This window comes from Aythya ferina, assembly GCF_964211825.1.
Source record: "Aythya ferina genome assembly, chromosome: 6".
Classification (NCBI taxonomy): domain Eukaryota; kingdom Metazoa; phylum Chordata; class Aves; order Anseriformes; family Anatidae; genus Aythya; species Aythya ferina.
Genome location: NC_140303.1, coordinates 7,365,759 through 7,382,308, shown reverse-complemented (window position 1 = coordinate 7,382,308; position 16,550 = coordinate 7,365,759). Strand labels below are relative to the sequence as shown.

Genomic DNA, 16,550 nt, shown 5'->3' with positions numbered 1-16,550 from the left:
GAAATTATCATGCTTGACAAGTGATTGCTCTTCGACAAGCCTTATTCTTCTTTTTTAGGACCAAAATAGATTTCAGAAAAGAATGGGGAAATAAAGTAAATTTGAATCTTGCCTGCTTTTTAATTGTTATGAGTTCTATGCCCACATAACCTGTTCTGTCCTGTTGCATCTCTAGCAATGATATAGTCAAACTGCATTTTAAATGCTCTTTTCCAAAGTACAAAGTAATGTTTATTAATGTAAAGGAGGCATACATAACAAAAACATAAACAGTTTAATAATATGCAACCTAAATAATGAGTACAGTACATATATTTAAATTGGGTGCACTAGAGGCTTTCATTCACAGGTGAAGAGCAGTTTACTTCCCATTTCCATAAAATCAAAGTTGTATTCTTTCAGGGATGCTTTCCTCTTCCAAAGCCTTTACTGACAGTTTCTTTTTCTTCCTCTTAATTTTTATTACTCTTCTTCCGCCTTTATTTTTAATGAATCCTGAAGGTAAAATGAAAGAGTAAGTTAAGATGCTGTACGACTAACTCATCCAAGATAATCAGAAATGAGACATCTTGTTTTCAAGAAATATTCTTGAAAAAAAGAGAAAAAAGAACATTTTGTCTTACCTAGTCTTCATTTGCCTGACCAAGGTCAAGATGTCTGCTCTTGTACACAGTATTTTAGCGTCCATCCTTCTCTCTCTAGCTCTCTCTTCTGATTACCAGTTGCACTTTGCTAAGACTTTCAGCTATTACATTTTATCAGGCCAATACTTACTACCAAAAGTTGCAAGAACGTTTCAGCCCATAGAGTGCATAATATTTACCTCTTGTGATTCTCTGTGGCAGTATCATTTCCCATACCTTTCTTGCAGATCCTCAAACACGACTTTCTGGAGGTGAAATTATTTTCATTCCCACCACAACCACTATAGTTAAATGGGCGACATCTTCCAGTTGAGTAGTTGTAGAAAAATCTTGTCTCTTTAGCTCTACAAAGTCCTTTATCCATAGGAGTCATGCACAAAGAAGGGATAGCAGGTGGTTCTAGAAATAACATGGAAAAAAAAAGGTTAGAGACAACACTGTCATTAACCAGTTTTCTGTTATGTTTATATTTTATATGAGATTTGAAGCTTTGAGAACTTACAAATTTATATGAAATTCAGTGGCAAATTTAATTCTGTTCTGAAAATCCAGGATATTTTACATAAGCATCTACCATGTTATGACTACCAAAAATACAAGCTAATGTTATTCTCTCTTTGAATTCCAAAAGCCAACAAAAACTTATCCTGAAAGCAAGGTTTGTTTCCTATAAATTTAGTGTTAAAATTGCTGTTTCTGTAGTAGGAGATAGCACTCAAATTCACTTAGGGGAGTTTCAAGTAAACTACCTGTAGAACATAGTGTGAAATAAATTAATCTCGGACAGCTTTAAAAATACGGTAAATATTTATGATAATGAAGTTAATTTTTCTAATTACTGCTAGACTTTTTGAAATCAAATACAAGATAAAAGTATCCAGGTAAGATTCAATACATCAATATTAGGTTTGTCACATGAATATGGAAATTTTGGCTTAAGTAATAATCTTGGAATAATAATACTGGAAAACACTGAGCAATTATGAAGAAAAAGTTTGTAACTCGCAGAATAAAGAGGATCAAGGGTGAAGAGTTAAGTGCACAAAACAACTGCGATGCTGGTGTTTTAGTGCTGCTGTAAGCTTTTTACCATTCCATGGAGTAGCCTGATGTTTTGGATCTTCGGTGTTGCTGAAAGTGAGTGTGAGAACTGAAACGCTGGAAGATGAAGCTGAATTATATGAAGTACCTGGGAACTGGAACAAGTTCAAGCTCACCCATGCTCACCCCTGGAGAAACTCCATCACCTATCACCCAGGAGTAACTCATATGCAAAATTAAAACTGACAAATAGCTGCTGTACAGGAAGAAAAAACAAGAATGGGAGCCATTAAATCATCAGTTATGAGGAACACAAAGGAATGCCATTTTCCTTCAAGAAGTAGCAGAGTAACTGAGATCTGAATGCATAAATGGACACATGAAGCTATCAGATGGCCTTCTTAAGGTTAGGAGGCCACACAGCTGGCAAAAGTGGTTCAGAGGAAAGACTCAGTTAAAATTTTAGGGAATAACTTGGGTTACAACAGAGCTGAAGGCATCCTGTTTTCAGAAAAGTGGGAAGCAGATGAGTTGCTGGAACCAAGAAATTATGAATTAACTTGGGCAATTCAAGAAGCTGACAAGAAAATAGCTCAAAAGAATGCGCTACATTTTGTTTGTCTTGCACACCTTACACTTGTTGAAAAAAGCTTGTCTGCTAAGTATAATTGATAGGCCAGTGTGGTGAAAAACTGTGAAAAATTGCCTAGACAGAAATAGAAAGGTAATTTATGGAAAGCTAAGAAAGGAAAATTAAATTATTAATACATTTGAAGCCACATTACCAACAGTATACTACTATTCAAAAAAGTATCTTGTGAAAGTAAAAACTGAATCATGAGCTGGTATTTCAAGATAGATTAAATTAATTTCAGGTTATAGTATGAGTACTAATTAGTTTCTTTTGATATCTGTGACATTATTTTAAAAGTAAGGTTCAATCTTACTCAATAGACTAAGTGCCCCAAATGTTATACAATGGATATTAAATCTACTGCTTTATTCATAATGAAGATGGTAGCTAAATAAATTTGCAATATATTTGGTACTGGCTTCAAGAACTTTTGAGCCTAGAAATAATTTCATCCAGATTCTAGCTGGAGAGGAAATAAGCTTTCAAAACAAATGTTCAGCATCATTGAAGAAAAAAAAAATAAAATATATATATATACACATTGAATAAAAAAAATATATATATATATATATATAATAAAACAAAAAACGTGATTACCTATTTAAACTTAAAAATTAGTGTAATTAAAAAGAACAACATAGAAAGACTTGTCAATGACAAAAGAAGCAAATGGTTCAGGGTTGTTAATTATAATGGACTTTAAATATATACTTCTGATATAAATTACTTGTCTAGTATGAATTTTCTAGAGAGACTGCAAAGTTCCATAGTGAATGGCTTCTCACAACAATTATAAGCTTTTGGAGCCAAGGAGCAAGTGATGTGGTAACTGATGAATAAGGACTATCTGCATATGTATAAAGCAACTAGCAGAGTGGCATCCAAAAGTTATTCAGAATCTGTATTATACTGTTTCTAAAAGTTGTATCTTCATTTTCAAAATATCTGTGTATTCTTTGCACTCACAGAAGTACACAGCTCATGAAAAAACAAAAAAAAAAAACAAAAAAAAAAACAAAAAAAACTTCTTAATTTTGCCATACAGCAGCCATTTTTTTCCACAAAACAGTATATTAAAATAAAAACGAAATTACTTCATTCCTGGTCTGCTGAGAATCATAAAACTTGTGAATTTATTTTATTATACTGACCACTAAAAGATTTGTTAACTTCAAGTTACTGTAAGCATAAGATATATACTGTCTTATTCCCAAACCAACATCTCTGTAGGCATTTCCAAGCCTGTGAGCCAGTGTATCCCAGTGTGTCCCAGTCACTGGGAGCATTAGATCCAGGTAATTTTTCTCTGTTCAGCCCCAGCTTCTAATGTTGTGCTTATATGATATTACAGTAAGTTTTGACATTATGCCTGTTCTTGAGTATCTCTCTCAAATGTTTTAGTTTTATAACCTTTACAACCTAAGAGTTGTTGAAATGTCTTTATCTCCTGCATTTTCTATGAAGGGAAAAAAAAAAAAAAAAAAGCAAAACCCACAACTCACAGAAATATACAGAGATGAAGGGGTACACACTAAAAACAGTAAAAACAAAGCCAAACAACAGCAAAAACAAAAGCCAAAAAATACACATTCCTATATCAGAATTACTTTGTCCTAATCTAATCATTACAGGTCAATGAATTAATTATAGATGTCAACTCTGTAAGATTACTTCAGACAGGAATGTTGCTTTTATCTTTACTTTGTTCTCAATTTAGATTGCATTTTATCTATACCATTTTTTACAGTGCATGTTGTATTATTCGTTATATTGCATAAATCATTACATGCTAACATCCATTAGATCATATGAACCCCTGAATTAGTAAGTGTCATGGCATACTTTCTAATTTCATTATACATGGAACTACATGATATTGACATTGACAGCAACAGGCCTTAAGACTCTGCTCAAGCTATTCTGTTTATCCAAAATAACTTGTTTAAATGGATTTTAAATATCCAATAGCAAGTTCATAACCTTGGATATGCTATGCATATTATTTGCCAAAAATACATGACATGTATGACAAAATACATGACAAGTCAGGTCATAAATGGGCACGGCAAAAAAGAATTTACAATTTGTATAGGCAAACGACAAACAATAGCTTCCAAGTTGAATTAGTCAAACATTCTCCAAGAGTAAAGCTTTCTTTTGGAAACTGCTGATACAATGAAATAAGAAGTGTTCCTCAGAAACATGACAACTCCATCAGGATAATAACTTGGAACCTATCTCAAGTGGAGTTTGGAAGCTGGAACTCTCACCACTATCTCTACAGGAGCTTTTCAAACAGGCTTCATATTTTATTATAGCAAAACACTGTAGATGCATTTGTCTCTTCTTCTGTTGATGGTGCAGATGTTCGGACTGATTTTGTTTTGGTCAGAGAATGAGATCCAAAACCACAATATTTGATATTTTGTCTCTGAAAAATTAGGTAAACTAATTCCATGAAAAGGCAATAAATAAAAAAAGGCTATTGTTCTTCCCTATAAAAAGACTAGTGTATCTTACCCTTCACTGCTACCTAGAGATCTTTTAAAGTTCATGGTTTAAGATTTAATTCTTTAAATACAGTTGTTCCTTGAATCCCAGACAACCTCTCTCTGATGGAAACAGATGATATGGTCGTACTTTGGAATCTCTGAAACACGCACATTCAGACATGGATTCACTTATCAAAATGAATCTCAAACGTGCTTTGAAACAAAAACCGTTTTCCCTCAGGCTTAGCTGGGGTTCAAATGTGTGACAATGAACTGATAATCTTAATACAAAAGAAGTTTAAAATTATCTTCATGAGTGACGCATACAATGCTTACTGCATTCTTTTCTGCTAAACACAGGTGTTTGACATTCATGAAACTTAAGGTTTACTGACACATTATTATGCAGACTTCAGTTTCTCATTCTGGTTACAGCAGAGAGATAATAAAAGAATTCTCAAGTAGACAGGCTATTACAAAAATAATGAGTCATCTGCACTTGACACTACTCTATAGGTATAAATTGGTTCAGATCCATTATAGCAAATATAGTTGTGTCAGTTTATATCTGCAAAAGATATGGCCCTGACTCTAAGAAATAATAACAGGAGCTGCTTCTGTGTGCCATTCCAAACTCGCTGAGTGGAAAACCGACTTTTGATCTTGCATCCCACTTAGATTTCACAAGTTGAATGTAGAATATAGCACTTGCAATTTCGTACCGTAGATCACTTCATTTAATCTAAAAATGAAAGGCTTGATTCCTCGCTTCACTTTCACTTCCCCAGAAATTGTTTTAAACCTTATAGCAGAATAAGACCAGAACAATATTGGCTCTCTGCAGCAAGTTCTTTGCTGACAGAGAACACTAGAGGTCTTGTGTTTATATGCAGATAAAGTTAGTTTCTCTTGGTCATGGAAGACTTTAATCTTCTTAAGATCAAGAACTTTGTTGGAAATCTACTAATCTGGTATCATGGCAAACTTATACAAGGTAAGTTATTCTATAAGGGACAACTCCTTGGAATTTTATTATTTTTTAATATTGGTCATGTATTTGGAAAAAAAAAAAAAAAAAAAAAAAGCTACATAGCCAGGCCAATATACAAAACACATGTTGCAATAGCAGATAAGCTATTTCACCTGTGCTTCAGAAGATGAGAATCAGCCATTCCATCCCAAGCAGTCCATTCTGACATTGCATGTGCTTAACTAGATTTTTCCTCCCTCCCAGAGAGTGATGAGAGTCACTTTGCACATTTGTGTGAAATAACTCCACCTTGCAACTTCAGTTAATACTCTTGCCTCTAGTAACAGCAGGAGTGGAAGCTATGCCATGTGGAGAAATTAGTGGTCTGTTTTGGTCCTACCATTTCATTGCCATGAAGTAGGATTGCACAAAACACAGGATTTTAGCCTATCCAAGCAGCCTGAAAGGTACGGGCAGATAAACAGAATGGCAGCAGACATCTGCATGAGGCAGGCTAGCGTAAGACAGACAAAGGTTATATTGTAGAGAAAGAACTGTGAGGTCTTCAGACTTTCCACTGAAACTCATCAGTCCTTCCAAGGTCATGTTTCTTACCTGACTCACCCATTTACACTGAATCTACCTTCCCTTGTTACTTCAGCCTTTTTTCCACCAACCTTCCAGTTTTCTGTCCTTCCTCTTACCCTCATCTCTTTCCTGAAATCTGCTCTACCACAAAATTCACTATTGTTGATACAACACTTCATTCTTTTTTGAGTTTCCTCTAAGAAAACACATGGAATAACGCCTCTTTGCTTGCATAGGCTAGTTGTTTTGGGAATATGGGGGATCATATTGCGAGTAGAAACCTCAGGGAACATATGCACTCATGTCCCTAGATTGACAACCAGGCTTTTTGTCATGTAACTACTTTTCAGTACAATAAGCTACCAAGAAGCTTACTGGTTTTTATTCAGTCATTTTAATGCTTACTGGTTTTTATTCAGTCATTTTAATGTTTTGTATGTGGTAAAAAATCCAGCTATCTCAGAAATTTACCTCAAGCCAACAGTACATGTGATCATAGTACAAGCAAAATAAATAGAATACAACATACAATCAAGCTTTATTAGACACAACTCTAAGCAAAGAGCACCGAAATGTTATCCTACATACCCATTACCTTACAGACCATATGAAACACAAAAACATTGATGAATCTGTAAACTATCACATTATCTCCAAAAGTACAAATAAGTGTAAATGCAAAAATAAAACAAATAGAAATACTTGGTAAGAATGCTCAGTCTTTTCCCAACTGTTTCTTGTTTCCTCTTGCATAACTGTGGATCATAAAAATGATATGCCTCAAATTCAATCACCCTTTACAGTGTGAGCAAGTACCAGCAATCTATAGTGGACAGTCCCCTGCTGCAGAAATTGTCAAAACCTCCACAGTAGAGGGCCTCCAGATTCTTATTTGCATTATACCACTTATTAGCGCAAAAATCCCTTTAAGTAGACATGAAATTCATTCACACTTACCTTGACTATAATCAAACCATAAACTAAGTTTAATATGACCTTAACAATGATAAAAATGTATCATGATAAATATATTGCGCCATAATTCAAAATCCAAATATAATTCTTTCTTAATGGGTAAAAGAATCTTTAACTGCTCTGACAGTGCCCTGGAAAAGGATTTATTTTGACTAAAACAACTCTGCAACACTGCTTTTGATTTTGGTATTTAAAGGTTTGTTTTTATCAGACCTTCACAAGAACACATCTTCATAAGAGGACAAAGTATAATCAGTATTCCACTTTCTGATATCTCTAGAAGATCTGTAAGTAGAATATATTTTTTTGTTTTGACTTTCTCTGCTTATTGAAACTATTGACATAGATGGGAACCCATTCTTTAGTCTCAGATATTCCATTTCCACCCATTTTCTCTCAGTAAATCCAGGGTGCACATAAAAGTCTGAGAATTAGGAAATGCAAAAACAAGTTCTTACCAAAAAACCTAGGAAATTGCTTGTGCTCTTTCTCTGGGTAACTACTGTTCATAATATTGGACTTCTCATTTGGAGCAGTTGGCAATAAATTTACTAAAAGAAAAAAAAAAAAAGTGGTGAAACAATAAATGATAAGCTATCTAGACACAAGAAAGTTCTGAAAGTAAACTATGATTGGTACCCATTTAAGTTTAAGTTTTAAGTTTCTCCTTCAGTTTTATTTATATAATACTTAAATCAAATATGGTCTGGTAAGGTTGTTATTATATTGCTAGCAAACATTCTAACCTTTGCAATAATAACCCCTTTTCAAAATACTTATTATTACTGACAAAAAATGGCTATGAAGCTAGTTTGCATGTTACCAGCTCATTAGACTTACGTATTTCAACTGACATATCTATTCTCAAATAAACTATATGGACAGGCCAAAAGAAGTGGACAAGCCTCAGAGTGACTGCTTCATCAGAAAAAGGAAAATTATAAACAACAAAAGCAAATTCTTACCAAGTATCCTGGGAAACTGGTTGTGCTCTTCCTCTGGGGAGCTACTGTTCATAGTGTTAGGATAATCTTCAGTTGGAGCATCTGGCAATAAATTTGCTAAAAGAAAAATGAATGGAAAACAATGAGGAAAAACACAAAATAATTGGTATCAGAGTTTCAGTATCACTAAGGTAAAAACTTCTGTCTATTGAAACTGTGGCTCCCTTCTTTGATATTCAAACAAATTTACAATTAGGTGTTATTTCAGATTGAAATAAAAAAAAAAAATAAATAAATAAAAAGATAAAATAATTATTAAAAAGCATTTTGCAACTTTTAGTCCAGAAGATAAAAATGGAATCAGAACCCAGGAAGGAATGCTTCAGCAAAAGGTACGGGAAAAACATTTGGCTCTATATGTGTATTTTTTGAAAATCCTTGAAAATCCTTTGAAAAAAAAAAAAGGAAACTTATTGGGTCTTTCCTGTTCTAAATATGAATGAGCTCAGGCTCCTCTTACTGAAAACACACTTGAAACTGTTCTGGAAACAGACCCACTAGATTTAAAAAAAAAAAAAAAAAAAAGAAAGGGGGGGGTTCCAGAAATTTATACTATGAATATAATTAAGTGCTCTGAGGAGCTAGGGAGAGTTAGGAAGGTTACTGTATTCTGATGTAGAAAAAATCATAGGAACTAGGAAGACAAGGAAGTGGAAGAAAGATCTGTGGTTAGTCTAAGTGGCTGTTCATAGCCTAAACTGCAGGGCTAAATCATTCAGATGAAGGACCAGTTTTGCATGATTCTTTGGTGAGAAGGTAGCAACCCAGAGTAAGGAAACGGTAAAAGCAGAAATCCGTCTTTTCTTTATAAGACATGTTTTGAAAGGAATAGATTCAGACATATGGCTTAAGATATATAAACTTTTTATGACATTACAAGGCCAAACAGCTAACATATCTTAGATTTAAAAAGAAAAATAATGAAAAAGGTGACTTAGTAATGTGGCTGCAACCTAAATAGGTCCATTTCTTCATTCCCTGTCTTTATAATCTCTGCTACTGTTAAGTCTCTGCCTTCTTTAATATTTTCACAATATATTTCAAAAAGATATTTCCCCAGATTTCTGCCCAAGGAAATGGGCTTATAAAATCTGTTTTCTAACAGCAAGTTTAATGGAGAAATGCAGTGCTCTAATATCAAGGTACAATCAGGAGACCAAGGAGACCATTTTGGACCAAGTCGCTTCTTCACTTAAAATTGATGTCACTTCAACTACTGCATCTGTCTCCATTACTTTCAATGTTCTGTTTCAAATTATATATCACTCATTATTTGTTTCAACTTAGATATATTAAAGAATATGCAATTAAAAAAATAAGATAATATCATGTTTCTTTTATACAATAGGTTCAAGAAGTTTACCATATATTTTTGCAGGGGTTTGTGGAATTAAAATGCATGTAGGTATTTGACAGGGAAAAATAAAACAGCAGGAGTCCTGCAATATTCATTAAAATTAACAGCACGTACCACTTTTAAAATATTTTTCTTTGTTACTTTATATTTCTTATTTTTGTATGTATTTTTAAGAATATATAATTCTGTTAATCTCAGGTATAAATTATTGCTGCTTTGGAGTCTCCTACATTGCCTTTTTTCCTATGCCAAATACCTTCAAAACACAATGTTGTTTATACAAGAATAAAGCTAAGAATAACAAGGACAACAACTTACAGTTGCCTTGGCAGGTAGTCTGGCATTCTTCCAAACTCTTAAAGTTGTTCTGGTTTCCTAGGCACCCACCATACTTGAATATTTCACATAGTTTTGTCTCTTTGTTATAGAAATATCTGGAAAAATAACCTCTGCAGGTTCCAGGGTCTTTCTCATGAAAACAGAAGTCAGGCTTTTCTACAAACAACGGTAAATGATGAATAGGGTGAGGGAAGAAAAAAAAAAAAAAAAAAAGCAAAACACACTGTAAGACAACAATAGAACTAGAAAAAGTTGATATAAGAAACCTGCATCTTTAAACTAAAGACCAATTGTAAAATAACTGCTGCTTTAGTGTACTGCTTTTGTTCTATATATATAACACTGCAATACTGAGCTAGAGCATTATAGGACATGGTTATTGCTTTTTTTTTTTTTCCTTCTTTTTTTCAAATAACCATTCAATTGTACCTTGGAGAATGAGTACTGATAACTCCTTTAGCTGTCTTTCTACACTGAAGCTCTAAGATGAACATTACTTTTAATTCTGAATTTAAAAAAAATCAAATAAAATAAATCACAGCTGGATCATTTGAACTTAAGTATACACTCTTCCCATTTATGTAGTTTTAGCCAATGTTGGTGTGAATGACTCAGAAGACATTGTTAAAATAGAAGGAAAAAAGGAAATAGTTGTTTGTTTGTTTGTTTATTAATCTATTTCTATTTTTTCTATCAGAAATCTAACAATGCATTTTGTCTGGGACAATCTACTACTATAAAATAATACAGGAAACTAGAAGGCAGAACAATTATTCTGACTACCACTTTTCAGTCTCAGTTTTTCCTAGTTCATGCTCCGTAATTACAATTTCAAAGAAGAAAATTTTAATAAATGAATACTACATGATTTGACTGAATAACCAGGCATGATATCACAGCTTCTGGCAGTGAAGAAAAACACATCTTTGTACAGTGATCCTCAAATGTTGTTTTTCACTGTACTCGTTTTAAATTTATAATTAAGGAGGAAAAAAAAAAAAGAAAATAATGACAAAAATAATAAAATATATCTGGATGTATGCTCAAATTCTTGCTAGTACATAATTTGAAATATGATACTTTACTGAGCTGACTAGCAAAGTATTTTTAGTCTTCATATAAAACAATTGTGTCAGATGTGACACATGAGGCAGGCCTTATGTGTGAAAGTTAAGAGAGAGGTAAGACTAAAACAGTGTGCGTTTTAATAAAAATCACTACAGAACAATTAGTTTGAAGTCCCTAATGTATTTGGAGTAGATTATGGAGTAGTAAAGAAGTTTGTCCTATAACATTTATTTTTAACTATATACTTATTCAAAATTATTGCTTAAACAACATAACTAAGTTCGAGACAAATCAAATACTCATATCAAGCATTATAATAGCTCATAAACTGAGTTTTCCCAAGAAATAATAGTCAATATCTTGAATTTCACTTTTTATAAAGCTTCATTAATAGAAAAATGTCATTTTCAGAGATCAAGGAAAATTCAACCATTACAATGTTCTTGCATAAATTAAAGAAATTGACTATTTGAAGTGCTTCTGGATAGCTTAATTTTGATCCTTCATTAAAACTGATATTTTCTGCCAGTAAGTATGTGTATTCTACAGTTCAGATATTTAACACCTATCATTCAAATGCAACACCTACTGATGTTCACAGATTTACAAAACTAGTTCACGGAGACTAACAAATATGGGTTATATGGATAAAAAAACATGATATGCTTTCCATGAGAATGGAAATGAGACCATTTTGTAGACAAATAGCAGGCACAATTTCCAGAGCAGCATCTATTGGACATATGTTATCTATTAGTAACCATTACTAACCATCTATTAGTAACCGATTCTTTCACCAAATATTGCATAATATTGTCAAAAAAAGAGTAAAAAAAAAAAAATGTATAAATTGGATATTAACTGAGAAAGGAAGGTGGAAAATAAAGGTATGTAAATAAAAACATTTGCTCCTCATTTTGAAAATCCTTATATTAAAGTGGTTCTTGCAGAAAGAGAAAATTAAATTCAAATAAGTTGAGCTCATAACTAACATTTATAGCCAGTTTTGCAGAGAGAGGCCATGAAGACAATACAGCAGTATAATCTTAACCATACAAACTAGTATTACACTTCTAAATGACATGTCTTTCTCCACAGATTAATATTCAAGAATACATTACTGGGAACAGTAGTAAATACGTAATGGTGTTTATAGTCATGAGCTAAATTTAACAAGTTAACTATTTATTTTTTTTTGTCAATAAAAGCAGGAACTAGAGTAAGACATTAAAGGAAGCAGTACAAACTTCTGCAGCATCTATGGAAGATCAGGTTTTGTAATTTCCATAGCATAAAAATTCAATGCATTAAAAACGGGAGAGAGAGTAGAAAAAAAAAGGAAAAGAAAACCTTAATCTCAACATAAAAATATTCCAGAATACCATTCAGTAGAGAGAGATGATTTAGTCTATTTCAAAATGTCTACGCAAATACTGGCATTTCTATGAGGAGTTAAATGCATACCAGCTCAAGAGGAAGTAAGGAGAAGGAGCAAGATCCTGGTAAGCAATGAAAGAAGAGCTGATTTCTGATGAAATCAGAGAGCTCTGGCTACTAGTATTGGGCCCAATAAAGATAAGCCTCAAACGTGGAATGAGGAGGTGTGCAATAAGTCTTCACAAGTTCTAAGTGTCAGACCTAAATATCCATGTTAGGATCACAGGTTACACCTCAACTGACCCCACAGTGTTCCAGGCAGGTGATTCTCAGTGCTTAAGGTAGGACCTGGCCATTTTTCATTGGCTAGCCTTTTCATTGGCTATTTCATTTTCATTACTTAGGAAGTCTGAGCATTGGGCATTTAAATTTCTGTAAAACAGTTTGCCCATTCTGTAGTTTCTGCAGAGGAAAACTTGCTCTCTTGCCTTTTTGAGTAGAGAGGTCACACTAATCCTATTATTTCTTACACAGGCAATATGTGAAACAGCTCTGTTTCAGAGTGATTTTTCCTATTTTTGCTAATAGTAAAGGGAGTGTTTAGATTATATTTAGATTATTATTCTCAAAACACACATTAAAAATTTCCACTTTATGGCTAACTACGTTCTGCTTGATTCTCTGAATAATCACAGTTTTCTGATTATTGAAGAAAGAGAGAATATGTTTGTTTTAGGGAAAAGTGTCTGACCACAGTGACCACAATTGTCCTTGAAGTCTTAGATGAATATGGACAAAGAAGATTAGAAATAATAACTCGTTTTAGTATGACACTGCTGTTATTAGGAGGCATCTTGGAACAAACATAAAGAATCTATCAAAAGAGGCTAAGTACCTTATTGTATAAGAGTATAAGATTAGTATGTGAACAGTTACCTTGCTTCATTTTTGCTAGCATCATCTTCAGAGAGAATTCTACAATATAAATAAAAAGAAAAATAATTAAAAGTAGAGACATTAAGTTTCACCTGTAGTACCAAACTGCTTCACATGACTATGAGCACTGAGGAGGAAGGACACAACATCTCTTCCCCTCCTTTCTTCTCTTTATTAAAGAAGTAGCACAAAATCATGGTCTGAAGGACTGAGGTATTTCCTTTGTATGAGAAGACCTGCTATATTTGAAAGAAGAGGATATGGAAAATGCTGGGATTAAATTATGCCCATATTGAATTGAACAGGGAAATTCCTCTTTATGTTGCTGGAGCCAGAATCCTGCATTATGTAATCTTACTCCCCAAAAGAGGCTAGGTTAATTTAACCCAAGTACTTCAGCTACTCAGTGCTAATATAGCTTTGGAGCAGATCTAGTTAACAACAAAAACCTCTCTTATGCTGTTCAGTTCCCTTTGTTATGCCACAAAGTGTCAGAGTAAAGCGTTCCTTATGATGTTTGCAATATTAAAGCACCAGGTAGAAAACAATTCCTGCTGGAAAAAGTGGAGTTGCTGCTGTGCCCTTCCTTGTTATTTAAGCAGTAACATAAGATAATTTAGCCATCTGCATCCTTACCCTTTCTGCTATTTGTAATTTTCTATAAGGTTTCCCCTGCCACATACACTAGCTATAACAATCTTTTCACAGACTAAAATTGAAACTAGTTTTAACAATTCATCCTTCACTTGCATTTGAGAGCAAGTGTTTGCAACTGTCATTTATATACTGTTATACCTTCCTTGACTCCTATTTTAAGAGGTGCTGATAGCTAATATGGTTTTAATGTCAGTTGTACTGCCACACTGTGTGCCACAATCTTACCAGTTTGTTATTCTAGACTTTTTTCTTTTTCTTCTGAAAATGTTGCTTGTGTTGTATTTTCAAAGCACATATACTGGGTAAAAATTCTATTGTGCTACATTTTCCTTTTGTCTCTGGGATAATTCAACTGGCATTCTTAAAAAAATATTATTGAAAGATATAACATGCACTTGAGAGTGACAAATCATTTATTTGAACATATTTCTAGTGTTTCCTGTTAGTAGGAGTCTATGCCTTTAGCATTAAACCTATGACCTGATTTAAAACAAAACAAAACAAAAAAAAACAACAACATTATTTTCAGGACAATTGTTTTGGGCTATTTTACTAATTCCACTCATCTGTCTCCGCTATTTTACTAATTCCACTCATCTGTCTCCTTCAGGCCAAAATCAGCAATCAGACTTTGATGTGATCTCTACCCTTCTGGCACAAAACAGGAAGAATTTATTGTGAGTTTATACAGGCCTAAAGTATTTTAATCTTACCACCATGTCAACATTGTCTCTTTGCTTCTGGTTTTGCTCAAAAAGCCAAATCCACAGCTGACTTAATTTCTTCTTTGTAAACATACTATAATTCTGAGTAGATCTACTCTTTACATAACTGACCTAAAAATTGCTGTCATGTCCAGAACCTTTTACCAACAGGTATGTTCTCCATACTAGAAAGCTTAAACAGTCTTTCCAGGATAAACATTCATTGCATTGAAAATTAGGACCTTTGTGCTTGTGTTGCCATTTGCAATTTTACTCCTATTCACTCTCTGAAGTGGTGACCTTCAAGCACAAGAAACAAAAAATGCACTTGATTTCTAGGAGACGTGAATCAGAACTAGGCATCTTGAATCAAAACATTGTCTTAGAGAAGCTTGAAGTAGCCAGCTTGTAGTTGGACTCTCCAAACCTTCTTGTGCTGACTCTAACCAGCTCTGTGAATCATCAGTTTCCATCTTTGATGGTTTATTCATCCATTAAAAAAATATATATTATTCCAGTTTAAGGAGCCCTGCAGTTCAGTAGTGTTAGCTTAATTAGTTGTGCTTAATGCTGAAAAATGAGACATTTTGGCTATTCACATTATTTCTTTTGATTTTGTACATCTCAAAACTTCTCTTTAGCTTATTTTTAACAATCTTTACCTTCACATTCTTCACAGTGAAAATTCTCTGAATAGCTCTTAGATTTTTCTTTATTTTTAAGAATTTAACAGTCATTTTAGTCTGATTTCTACTCTGCTACTAAATTAGTTATCTTTCTGCAGTAATAAATAACAGAAACATTAACTAAGATGAACATAATATAATATGAGACTGCACAGAGCCAGGCTTAACAAATAGAAGCTACTACTTTTTTTTTTTTTTATTAAAAAAAAAAAAAAAAAAAAAGAATTTAATGTTTGACAGTGTACTGTGTGTGACGCCAAACCATTTTATCTGCACTTACTCATTCAGAGAATACAGAGCCTCTATTGCTCCAGTTCCTCACTGCAGACTCTACATTTGCAAATTCTTGGATTATTATTAAGCATATACCAAATACTGGAACCCAGGCTGAGTACCAACATGTAGATAGACACTGTGCCAGCTCTCATTTTAAATGATATTCCCATTTCATTCTACAGGATTAAGCCAATTACATGCTAGCATAGGATTTAGTTCAGAAGATCTGTTTCAGGTATTGATCCAACATACGTGTCAGAGTCAAAATAACACTATTAATCAAAATACCAACATTAGATTGAAGAAATAATTCTGTAGAACTTCACTCGTGGCACCTGATCATGGCTTTTATACACTCTTCAACCCAAACTCTGCACCAATGAACCTTGCCTTCTTCAGTTTAGCCCTTTGTCTTAGCCTTTAAATAGGAATTTAGGACAAACACTCCAAATCACAAGGATAACAGATGTTTTGGATGAGATACTGGCAGCTGCAGTCCTGCAAACAATCCTGCTCTGAAAATTGCAGAAATGCTGTAGGTCCAGCTGAAAACCAAAACAAGATACCAGATGTGGAGTGCCAAAAGCCAGACTGGTGACAGAAAAAGAAGAGCTATCTTCACATCCCAAACAGTTTTTGACTATGAATGCTAATCAAGAAAAGAGCTTATCATTTTTTATCTTGAAAGACTGTATTGTTAACTTTGTGGAGCTGTAGCTAGAAACTGATCAATCACAATTTTCTAAACAAAACATGGAGTACAGCTGTAGAAGTGAGGAAAATGCATTGTAAGGAAGGTCTT

The 16,550-nt window shown here is 33.5% G+C and overlaps 1 protein-coding gene across 7 annotated transcripts in view; it reads right to left on the bottom strand.

Moving 5' to 3' along the window:
- Positions 1–208: 208 nt before the first annotated feature.
- Positions 209–16,550, bottom strand: part of TFPI (tissue factor pathway inhibitor) — a 189,993-nt gene continuing 173,651 nt past the window's right edge. For 6 of the 7 annotated variants that reach the window (XM_084522921.1, XM_084522924.1, XM_084522925.1 and 3 more), the window contains 6 exons: positions 13,426–13,464; positions 10,024–10,200; positions 8,310–8,405; positions 7,803–7,895; positions 861–1,043; positions 209–495 (listed from right to left, as the gene is read on the bottom strand). In XM_084522921.1, coding sequence (XP_084379047.1) covers positions 383–495; positions 861–1,043; positions 7,803–7,895; positions 8,310–8,405; positions 10,024–10,200; positions 13,426–13,464 — 701 coding nt within the window. In that variant the 3' untranslated portion in view covers positions 209–382. Of the gene's footprint in view, positions 496–623; positions 1,044–7,802; positions 7,896–8,309; positions 8,406–10,023; positions 10,201–13,425; positions 13,465–16,550 lie in introns of all 7 variants that reach the window. The other variant, XR_014694140.1, reaches the window with a different exon arrangement.